Source organism: Vulpes lagopus, chromosome 1 (genome assembly GCF_018345385.1).
Source record: "Vulpes lagopus strain Blue_001 chromosome 1, ASM1834538v1, whole genome shotgun sequence".
NCBI classification, from domain to species: Eukaryota; Metazoa; Chordata; class Mammalia; order Carnivora; family Canidae; genus Vulpes; species Vulpes lagopus.
Genome location: NC_054824.1, coordinates 166,296,648 through 166,308,918, shown reverse-complemented (window position 1 = coordinate 166,308,918; position 12,271 = coordinate 166,296,648). Strand labels below are relative to the sequence as shown.

Sequence of the window (12,271 nt, the reverse complement as noted above, 5' to 3'; positions counted from 1 at the left end):
TTTCTTATGAATTTGTGTAACACTGGCCCAATTGAGAAAACAATGACATGTGGCTTTTTAATGAGAAACAGTACAAAAATAATTTTAATTTTTTTGTAAGTTCAAGGAATGTCTCATGAAATACTTGGCCAATGCAAAAAAAAAAAAATCTGGAGTTTCCTAATAACTACTAACAGAATAAATTTGAACAAATAAATATGGAAATTTAGCTGTACTATCAAAATATGTTTACCCTTTCCCTAAGTTATGTGTGTATACTCGGTCATGTAAACAATTGGGAACTCAGTCTATCTGGTTCCCTTGGGTGGACTTTTACTTCCTAAGATTCATATTTATCATAATTTAAATCTTAGAACTGCATCCAAGAGGAAGCTTAACAATAGTGATTGTTTATTTTGTAGGTTTTAAAGAAGCTTGAGTGCCAGAGAAGACCTTTGAAGTGTGAAGAGATTTCCTGTAATTAAAACCAAAATGTCATTTATAGATCCTTATCAGCACATTATAGTAAGTCACTTACTGTTTATATGTCCTTTCTGGGAGGGAGGGAGGTATACTTCTGTGCATGAGTATTGGTAGCATTGGCTAATAAAGTAAAAGTCTATGACAAATCCAGAACCTGAGATACTTGGAGGGGAAAAAAATGCCAAAACATGTGTAACAATACAGAACTTCCATGGAACGATAAAAAACGAGGTTACCACTTAGCAATGATCTGTCTATGGATGTTCTACCCTTACTACTAATAAAAGAATTATTGAATTGAAGGCTATATTTTGATATGTGTTGCCAGGGTAAAGCATTCTGTAAACTTTCTCTTTGCTATGCTTAAACCAATAGGTGGTTAGTTTATAGTCAAGAGTAACTTCAAATTTTAGTATGTATTTTTCAAAACTTAATTGGAAGTATACACCTTCTTTTCTGATTGAAAAAACAGGGATTTCTTTGCTGAATTCGACTTGAGATCTAGTTAGGTTTTTGGACTGGAAATAGTTTTTATGGATATTAAGGAACAATCCAGAGTCTTATTATTACTTAAAATGAAGCACTTGTTCTCTTACCCTACATCCTTCTCTAGCTACCATCCTTTCTCTGTCCCTACATGGAGAGCAAGGATTAACATACTACAGTTGTTTTCTAGTGTTTTCTTGTGCTCTATTCATAACTCAGATCATTAAAAACTGGACTCAGCTTTTCCAATTCACAAAAAAAGCCTCCTCAGGGGCCTCTTTTGGTGCTGAATTCAAAGGACCCTTCAGTAACCACCACAACCCGCACACCAACACCCCACCCCAACCTTCCCCAACCTCCACTGGTCATTCTCTTCTTAAAACTCTTCTCAATTTTCAGATTTCTCTGTTTCTGTTTCCTGTTTTCTTGCAATTGGTTCCTTCTCAAGAACTTTTCTTTGTAAGCTGCTCTTTCTTTTGGACCTTTTTTTTTTTTAATTGAGGTATAACATATATAAAGTGCATAAATCTTAGTTGTTCAGCTTGATGGATGAACCTATGTATTCCGCTCATGAAACCATCATCCAGATAAAAATACACAGCATTAAAAGTAACCCAGAAGAGTTGCTTATGTCCTTTCCAATCAATAGACTCCACAAGGTAACCAATATTTGACTTCTTTTACCATAGATAAGCGCTGCCTGTTTTTGGCCTTCATGTAGATAATCCATGAGATTCATTCATGTTGTTATAAAGCAGCAGAATTCTACCCTTTTACATTGCCATGTGATATTTCCTTATCCGAATATACTACAAGCTATCTAGTCCCCTGATAACTTATCATCTCCTCACTGAATGGCAGTGGTGCCCCTACTGTAAATCAAGCAGCCTTATGTGTGTAGCTTGATTTCTATACTGTTCTGTTGGTCTATTAGGCTTTGTTATATAATGTTGATTGTATAATAGATCTACCTTAATTTCTGTATCTTTGAGATGTATCATATATTTTATAATTAGTTTGTCAATTTACACACACACATACACAAAACTACTGAAATTTTTATTGGCACTATAATGATTTTATAGACCAACTAAGGGAGAGATGATATGATAATGTTGAATCTTCCCACCCATTAATATCCCATGAATCTAATCCAAAACTAATGTTATTATGATTATCTTTAATTCTCTTAGGAGTGTATTGTAGTTTTCAGTATGAAATCTTTTATAGTATTCCCCACCCCCACCCCCACACCTGCAATTTCAGTGACTCGTGGTCAGACTTTATACAGAAGCAGATGATCCTCCTTCTGACATATCTTCAGAAGGTCAATAGTAACCTAACACTACTACCTCACAAAGCCTGTGTCGTTCACTCACTTCATCTCATCACCTAGGCATTTTATCATCTCATATCACCACAAGAAGGAGTGTGAGTACAATACAAGATACTTTGAGAGAGAGAGCACATTCACTTAACCTTTATCACAGTATATTGTTATAGTTGTTCTATTTTATTATTAGTTATTTAATTTCTTACTGTGTCTAATATAGAAATTAAATTTTATCGTAGGTATGCGTGTATAGGAAAAAAACAGTATACAGGGAGTTTGTACTATCCACAGTTTCAGGCATTCATGGTGGGGTGGCAGGGAGGTTGCTTGGAATGTATTCCCTGAGGCTAAAGAGGGATTACTATATATCTTTTTTTAACTGTATTTCTTGATAGTTGATGTTTTAGTGTCATTGTTTATAGATTTTATTTTCCAATTAGTTTGCATTCATATCAAGATACAATTGATTTTTGTAGATCCAGTAAATTTACTGAATTTCTTTATTAATTTTAATAGTTTGTAGATTCTTTTGGATTTTCAACTTATACATTACTGTTATCTGTGAATAATGCCAATTTTATTTCTTCCTTTTAAATTTTTAAATATTTATCTTTCAAGCTTTATTAATTGTAGACCATCTATTTTAGGTGTAGCACATAGGTTTGGAAATACCATATTTTCATAATTGCTAACTGAAAAATATTTTTATTTCATCTGTCTTTTGACTCATGGGATACTTAGACACGTTGTATATTAATTTTCAAACAATTGTCTTTGATTTCTAATCTAATACCAGTACATTCAGAAAACATACTCTGCATGATTTTCTGTTGTTTGTAATATATTTATACATAATTTTGGCCTAGCATATTGTCTATTTTGCTAAGTGTTCCATGTACAACAATATGTTTCATTTTCAACCTTTGCTTTATGGATTTTGAAGATATGTTATTAGTTCATATAACTTCTGGATGATATATTTTTCTGTCTAATTGATGTTTTATCATTGTAAGTCCTTTTTTTATCTCTAATAACAACTTTTGTTCCTAGATTAAATTTTACTTTGTCTTTTATTATTTTGACCCTTTCCAATTTCTTTGATTAGTGTGTGCATCCTTTTATGTTCAAATTTATACTTTTCCTTATATTTAAGGTGTGATGTTTGTGAAAAGCATATAATCAGAGTTTAAAATGAGATGATCTTTGTTTTTTGAAACAATATCCTACTTTCCACAATTATGGTTTTCTATACATGCATTTAAACAATGAAATAAAATTGTTTTTTGATATAAATGAAGTTTCTATATGTTATGTGCAGATTAATTTCTTTCTCACCCCACCACCTCAAGACAAGTTATGAATTTCTATAACTCTCAGAGAATTTAATCAATGTGTGCATTCTTAAACTTTAGCATGAAATTCAGCACTAAGAACTGAAAAGGAAGAAGAAGGTAAGGTTAAGGTCTATAACCCTGAGCTTAAGACAAAGACCAACAATAATTTTGAATGCTAACATTTGGACTTTCAATTCATTCTGCCTATAAAAATATTTTATTTTATTTTTTCCCTGAGCACTTAAAATTATTCATTGTTTGCCCATTGTGTACCACTCCCTGTCAGTTGTGAATAGGTACTGGGGTTGCAAAATTGTGTCAGACATATTCCCTGAACTGACCTTATGGCTAGCAGAAAAACCATTTATCTAACACTAACCATACTTTTAGAAAGGGCTCTGATTAGAGACAATGAAGATTATTCTGGGAATATACAACATGAATAACTAATAATAGGAATCCTCCTGAAATTCCTAGTGGGAGTGACGTATAAGCATAGACCTGACGGTTTAGTACAAGTTAAGTGGAGAGGGAGAACATTACTTCTTTTCTGGATTGGAAAAAAGCAAATGTGAGGTAGTCTGGAGATGAGAAAGCTCACTTAAGAAAATGAAAGTTCAGTATGGTTGGAGTATAATACACTTCAAAGAATATCCTCATTTCAAATGTCCTTCACTCTCCTACCTAAATCTGACCAGGTCTTATTAGTGACCACTCTACAGTCCCCACACATCACTTGTCAGATGACCTTGTGAACTGGCCATTTAATTTCTCCTTTTAACATGGCAGAGTTTATTTAAAAATCAAACTGCTTCTGGATATGTTAAAACTCATTGCTGTCACCTTTTCTAGCAAATTTGAGCTAGAGCTAAATATTTAGGACATAGTAATTGCCTATGTGGCATCGTGATATGATGAAGCATGCAAACCACAGATCTGTATCACAGGTTTTGTTACCTTTCCCAGCGTCAGAGTGGGACATTTATAGCACTTTTAATTGGGGATCCCTAAGAGTTTGTTTTTTTTTTTGTGCCTCAAGGCACACAAGATAGGCCTTATTTTCACTACACCTGTGATGCAGTGACATGTTGGGGAATCCCATGGGCTGATGCAGCAATTGACAGCCAGCAGGTTCTCTTTCTTCCAGGGCTGGCTTTTAGGAACTTGGTACAAAATGGAGTGATAAACATATCTCAGAATTCAGTTTCCATATGATTAGAGTCACTGTGAATAACTTCTTAGCCTGAAGGATGTTTATGTCTCCAGGATTTATTGAAATTCTCTTGGACCAATTTTACAAGGATAGGTCAAGTATAAATCATTTATAAAAATTTCCATCTTTTTGCTCTGCAAATGAGTCACTTCCCTGGAGTGAAAAAGAATCCACACCTCTTCCCACCACTTATTAGCAATGGAGGGCCACTGTCCCACATCCACAGAAACTAAGGTTGTCTTCACATTAGACAGCCAACCACATGGGTAGGCTAACATGAATGCCTGCTAAAATACAGGAGCCTTTTGAAAAAACATCTTTGTGGGGTGACTGGAAATTTTACCAAGAAGGTAGAAATATACTATTCTTGATTATTACAGTAACATAGTGGGGGGTGAGCAACACTGGGTAAGTAATCAAAGAACTAGTATTCTAGTGGTAGTTCCTGTCTTCAGTTACGTGCTCATGAGCACTTAAACTGAGTTTTAGCTCCTTCTTGTGGAAAACAGGGTATGAATAGTACCTGCTGTGTCTGCTTCATAAGGTTCTTAGAAATAATAAGTTATTATGTGTATAAAGTATTCTCTAGACACAGTAAAGAAAGTTGTTTCCAGCCAAGGGACATCTGCTATTGAGAAATAAAAAACAACAACAACAACAACAACAAAAAACATAAAGGTGGCAAACTCCTATAGCAAAAGCCTAGCACTATGCAAAACTAATAATGAATTTTTATGGCAAATAGCGTATTTGTTGTTGTTTTGTACAAAAGTGAAAAAGAGGATGGTTAGTGATAGCTTCTAACCTTTCCCTGATACCAGTTATTCTTTAAGGTGCAGTCTATGGAATTTTCGACTTAAAACAGGAGGGTGGTTTACTAGGATCCTAATCCTTAGAAGGCTCACACTCTCTCAAGGCTGCTCAGTCTCAGCTACCTCGTCTCTGGATCACGAAATGCTCCTGCAGCAAAACTGTGCTTACCACTCTAGGTTTTTTGTGCTTTCTTTGGCTTTTTGATCTCTTCCCTGGTACTTAAGGCCTTTCTATTGTGTTAGTTCTTTGCTGCTATGTTATTCTATGTTCTCTAGGGACACAGAATCAAGAGGAAATAGAGAGGGAGATAGAATCTTAATTTAGCTTCTAAACAACAGAAATTTATTGCTCAGAGTTCTGGAGGCTGGGAAGTCCAAGATCAAGGCACCAGCATAGTTGCATTTGGTGAGGGCTTTCTTCCCTGGTTTGCAGCCACTCTGTCCTCACAAGGTAGAAGAGGCAAGGAGTCTGTCTAGATTCTCTTTAATAAAGGCACTAATCCATTCCTGAGAGTTCCTTACACTTACCAGAGCTCTTATCTTGTAATCTTTGAGGGGTGAGGATTCCGACATACGAATTTAGAAGAACACAAACATTCAGACCATAGCAGGTCAATCTAGACATGGAGATTTATTTTGAAGACTTGTCTCAAATGGTTATGAAGGCTGCAAAGTCATACAGTCTTCCATCTGCAGACTGGAGACCCAGGAAAGACAGGGGTATAATTCAGTCCACTACAGGAAGCTTCAGAACCCAGGGGGCTAATGGTATAAATAGAATAGCCATCCAACATCAGAAGGTGAAATGAGGCAGTTCAGTTTGAGCAGTAAGACTGGAAGAAAAGAGGCAAATCCCTCTTGTTCTATTCAGGCCCTAGACAAATTGGAGGGTGCCAGTCCACACTGGGGAATGCCATCCGCTTTTCTGAGTCACTGATTCAAATTTAATCTCGTTGGGAAAGACCCTCACAGACTCACACCCAGAAGTAATGTTTGATCTGAGCACCCTGAGGTCAGTCATAGTCACTTTTTAGAAAATCTTTATTTATTTTGTAAAAACTTACTCAGTTTTTAGTTATTTTTTGTGAGAAGTATTTATGTAGGAAGTATCTTATGACTGTTTAATCTACCATTATTACAAGTGGAATTCCCCCTGGGATGCCTGCCTTTGGCTTAGGTCATCATCCCAGGGTGCAGGGATCAAGCCCCACATCAGGCTCCCGGCTCAGCAGAGTGTCTGCTTCTTCTTCTTCCTCTGCACGTCTGCCTCCCCCTGCTTGTGTTCTGTCTTTCAAATAATAAAATATTTTTAGAAAATAAGATTTAGGTGCTAAAAATTTGAGTGACTTGAATTTTAGGTATCTTGGAGATGTTGTAGTCACTATAAGTTTATGGTGAATATGCCATTAAGTGACTATTTTAGATGCAAACTATGTCACTATCAATTTTTTTTGTACTAGTTTTCTGCTAAAGCAGTCTCAGTAATCATTTATTATGATATGTTATTACTGTATTTGATATATATTTATTGTGTAAGTGGGGAAAGCTTCCTGTTCACTAGAGAGAAGAAACTCAAGTCTTATTTCTGATTATGATTTTCTTTTAATAAAGAAAAATCTAGGGATCCCTGGGTGGCGCAGCGGTTTGGTGCCTGCCTTTGGCCCAGGGCGCGATCCTGGGGACCCGGGATCGAATCCCACGTCGGGCTCCCTGTGCATGGAGCCTGCTTCTCCCTCTGCCTGTGTCTCTGCCTCTCTCTCTCTCTCTCTCACTGTGTGCCTATCATAAATAAAAAGAAAGAAAGAAGAAAGAAAGAAAGAAGAAAGAAAGAAAGAAGAGAATCTAGCTCTGCTAGAGCTAACAAATTCTTTGACAAATTACGTGTTTGGGACATTAGGATAATTTGTGCTTATGGCAATCCATGACTGAGAATTCTCAAAGCAAGTTTAGGTAGCATTATAGATTTTTAGTAGATAAACTGGACGCTCTTAAAAAAAAAAAAAAAAGAGTAACACAATACCTGTGCCTCTCAAAGTTTTAGAATGAAACTCCACACCAGGAAACGAAACTAAAAATAGGTATCTTATCTAAAAAAAACAAAAAAAAAAAACAAAAAAAACAAAAAACTATCCTAACTCTTAGATGACATCCGTGCAGCAATTCTTTTAAAAACATTTCTGAGATCTGTCTGAAATTGTCTGTTGCTGATAGTGATGATTGCAATCTCTGGGTTCAGTAAATGAGATTCTCCAGTCTTTATCATACTAACAGACTGGTTTTAGTTTGAGTTAAAGTTAGGCAATGGCAGTTAAGAAGAGAAAGAAAGATATTTATTTGCATGCAGAATCTTCCTCCTCTTCCATCAGATTTATTTTATGATTGTTTCTTTGGTTCTTCTTTGTAACAGCAGAACTTTCAACAGGTTAGAACAATCATCAAATTGATTTTGTACAAGCTGACTGGTTCTTTTTGCCAAAGCCCAATCATTTTAGTTATAGATGGTAATATAATTCTCCAGAATGAATTTAATGCAGTAGCTATTTTCCTAATGACTGGGAAATTGTAATTGTGAAAAGAAAAAGGGTTGTGATTTTCACTGTGGAAAAGATTAGGGATGAAAAAAAGACACTCAAGAAAGGTAATCCAAGACCTGAAGGCAAAGCTTAATCTTGTGGCTGAGTCAGTGTATTGAGCTAATATTTGACATCTCAATTGAAATATGGCATCTCTTTTTTGCCAGCTACCATTGTGCTGAGTCATTAGTTTCCTCAGAGAACAATGGTTGTGGAGTCAATAATATCATTTCCTTTGGTACCACCTCTGAGACATAACCAAAAGTCTCCTATCCAAGTTGAAAGCTAGCCTCATCCATACTAGTTTGAATTTATATGTGATACTGGCCCCAGGAAACAAGAGAATTATCAAAAGATATTTGGATAGTTCTTGATTAACACTAAATATTTTACTCCAAGAGTTTGTACTTACTTTATAGATACTATAATCTTAACAGCTCTTAGAGCGTGATTTTGACGCTCCTGTTCTGAAAAATAATTTACAGATAATCTGAAGATTTATGGTTTCCAAAATTAACTTATAAAAACCAAGAAGGTTGAATTGCCAGTTATTTCCTGTGAAGAGTATGCAAGTATTTCATTCATTATAGTTAAGACAGGGTTGAGGCTAATGGAAATAAAAGCAGATTAAAACAGAGCTGAATGATAGAGGAAGTAACTCAGTTACCAGAGGAACTTCAGATCAACTACAGATATAATAGACTGATTATAACTACTCACTTTGATAAATGGAAACAACTTTTTTTCACTATTAAGGTATTGATGTTTGGTGTTAGTCTCTGTGTAAGTAAAGGAATATACAGAGTGAGGACAATGGCGACAAGAATGGATTCTAATATAACTTTAATTTTTACTATCTATGAGATGCTGGGAAATTATTTAACCTCTCAGAATCTCACTTTAGTCTTATATAACTACAAATAATGCCTACTATATAGGATTGTTGCAAAAATTAAATGAGAATTCGCATCTAGAAGAATATGTAACATACTCAGTGAATCCTTATGACATTATCATCTCTCTGTATGTTATTTTTTTTTTATAGTGTGGACATTTTTTAAAGGATTTTATTTTAATTAATCACTCCACTCAGTGTGGGGCTCAAATCCACAACCCCAGAGATCAAGAGTTGCATGCTCCACTGACTGAGCAAGCCAGGCACCCCTCGGTATATGTTATAAATAAACATTTGACATAAATACACTTGCAGTAATTTAAAAAATCATGTTAAATAATAGTGAATATTATGGCTAATAATTTTTTGTCATTAGGGAATTTGTAGGCCTTTGAAAACTCATGTGGTATTAGAAGTTCTAGGGTATGAAAAGAAGAGTATAGATGATTTGGGGAGGATGTGTACATATAATATTTATTACTGAAGAGTTCACTTTAGTAGAGAAAGCTAAGCTCTAAGTTGGTTTTTCAAGAGCTCTTATTCTCTTTTTAGGGGCAAGTATCATTTTGTCTAGAATTTATTATTTTATTTATTTCTTTGCAGGTGAATGTCTAGTTCTAGCACCATTTGTTAAAAGATTATCTTTTTTCCGTCATATTGCCTCTTTGCTCCTTTGTTAAAGATCAGTTGACTATATTTGTGTTAGTCTATTTCTAGGGTCTTTATTCTGTGTTGTTGATCTACTTGTCTATTTTTTCACCAATACTATACTGTTTTGTTTACTGTAGCTTTATAGTAAATCTTAAAGTCAGGTAGCATCAGTTTTCCCATTTGGTTCTTCAGTATTGTGTTGGCTCTTTTGGGCCTTTTGACTGTCCATATAAACTTTAGAATTAGTATATTGATATGCACGAAATAACTTGCTGGGATTTGGATTGGAATTGTACTGAATTTATATATCAATTTGTGAAGAACTGACATTTTGACAATATTTTGTCTTCTATCCATCAACATAGGATATCTCTCTATTTCTTCATCGCTTTCCATTCATCAGGGTTTTATAGTCTTCCTCATGTAGATTTTGTACATTTAACAAAATTTATACCTAAATTTTCATTTCATCAAATAAGTTAGGTACTATTTCTTCTGATTCTCTCTTCTAGGAGAGATTGGAGAGTATTGGTGTAATTTCTTTCTTAAGTAGTAGAATTTAGCAGTGAATCCATCTGGGCCTGGTGCTTTCTGTTTTGGAAGGTTAAGTATTGACTCAGTTTCTTTATAGGCCTATTCAGATTGCCTGTTTCCACTAGTGTGAGTTTTGGCAGATAATGTCTTTCAAGGAATTGGCCCTCCATCTAGATTATTAAATATGGGCTTAGAGTTGCTCATAGTATTTCTTTATTATCCCTTTGCTGTCCAGAAGCTGGAGTGAGCTTCTCACATTTATTTATGATATTTATAATTTGTGCTCTCTTTATCCTTATTTAGTCTGGTTAGAGGCTTATCAATTTTGTTGTTCTATTCAAATAACTAATTTTTAGTGTCATTGATTTTCTCTATTGATTTTACACTTTCATTTTTATTCATTCCTGCTCTAATTTTTACTATTTTTCTCCTGCTTATTTTGAATTTAATTTGCTTTTATTTTTCTAGTAGACACTTAGATGATTGATTTTAGATCTTCTTTGGATAAATGCATATAACAAAATAATATATGAAACATCCATATGTATGAAATAATATGTCAGTATATGTATTACTTAATTTCCTTCTAAGCACTACTTTCACTGCATCCCTCAAATTTTGGTAGGTTATAGTTTCATTTCCATTTAGTTGCAGATATTTAAAAATTTCTCCTGAGACTTCTTCATTGATATATGTGTTATTTAAAAGTGTGTTATTGGGCAGCTGGGGTGGCTCAGCAGTTTAGCGCCACCTTCAGCCCAAGGCCTGATCCTGGTGACCCAGGATCGAGTCCCACATCGGGCTCCCTGCATGGAGCCTGCTTCTCCCTCTGCCTGTGTCTCTGCCTCTCTGTGTGTCTCTCATGAGTGAATAAACACAATCTTAAAAAGAAAAAAAGAAAAAAAAAAAAAAAAGAAATAAACCATTTCATTCTCATGGTGTTAATTTACACGAATTTCATTCGTGTTAATTTACTGGTATATGTGTGTATGTCCTTTAAAGGGAAAGTCCAGGGCAGCCCTGGTGGCCCAGCAGTTTAGTGCCGCCTTCAGCCGGGGGTGTGATCCTGGAGACCGGGGATCGAGTCCCACTTCGGGCTCCCTGCATGGAGCCTGCTTCTCCCTCTGCCTGTGTCTCTGCCTCTCTCTCTTTGTGTCTCTCATGAATAAATAAATAAAATCTTTAAAAAATAAATAAATTTAAGTGTGTTATTTAAACTCCAAGTACTCCGTGATTTTCCAGCTATCATTGTATTTTGTTTTCCAATTTAATTCCATGTGGTCTGAGAGTACACATTGCATGATTATTCCACATGATCTTAAGAAAATGTGTGTTCTGCTCTTGGATGAAGTAGTCCATAGATGTCAATTATGTCTAGTTGACTGATGCTCCTGTTGAGTTCCAACTTGTCCTTACTAATTTTCTTCCTGATAGATCTATTTTTCTTTCTTTCTTTCTTTCTTTCTTTCTTTCTTTCTTTCTTTCTTTCTTTCTTTCTTTTTTTTTTTTTTAGATCTATTTCTAATAGAGGTTTGTTGAAGTCTCCAACTATGATAGTGGATTCCTTTTTTTTTTTTTTTTTTTGGTGGAGTAGTGTGTGTGAGTTTTGATTGTATAAAGCAACACACTTCTTTTTTTAATACAACACACTTTTTAAAAAATAAGCATTCATTTCATTTGTAATTGATAATTTTATTTATATGGAGTAAAACTTTAGCTAGTCAGAGAGCCTCTAGACATAGATGGTATTTCTCTTCAATAATAAACTTGAGGGGATCCCTGGGTGGCACAGTGGTTTGACGCCTGCCTTTGGCCCAGGGCGCGATCCTGGAGACCCGGGATCGAATCCCACATCAGGCTCCTTGCATGGAGCATTCTTCTCCCTCTGCCTGTGTCTCTGCCTCTCTCTCTCTCTCTCTCTGTGTGTGTGTGTGACTATCATAAAAAATAATAATAATAATAATAAACTTGAATAAGA

General features: G+C 35.1%; 1 protein-coding gene across 5 annotated transcripts in view; it reads left to right on the top strand.

The window, feature by feature from the left end:
- Positions 1-12,271, top strand: part of PLA2G4A (phospholipase A2 group IVA) — a 151,813-nt gene that overhangs the window by 27,361 nt on the left and 112,181 nt on the right. For all 5 annotated transcript variants that reach the window (XM_041725655.1, XM_041725629.1, XM_041725646.1 and 2 more), the window contains one exon: positions 402-504. In XM_041725655.1, coding sequence (XP_041581589.1) covers positions 472-504 — 33 coding nt within the window. In that variant the 5' untranslated portion in view covers positions 402-471. The remainder of the gene's footprint in view (positions 1-401; positions 505-12,271) is intronic.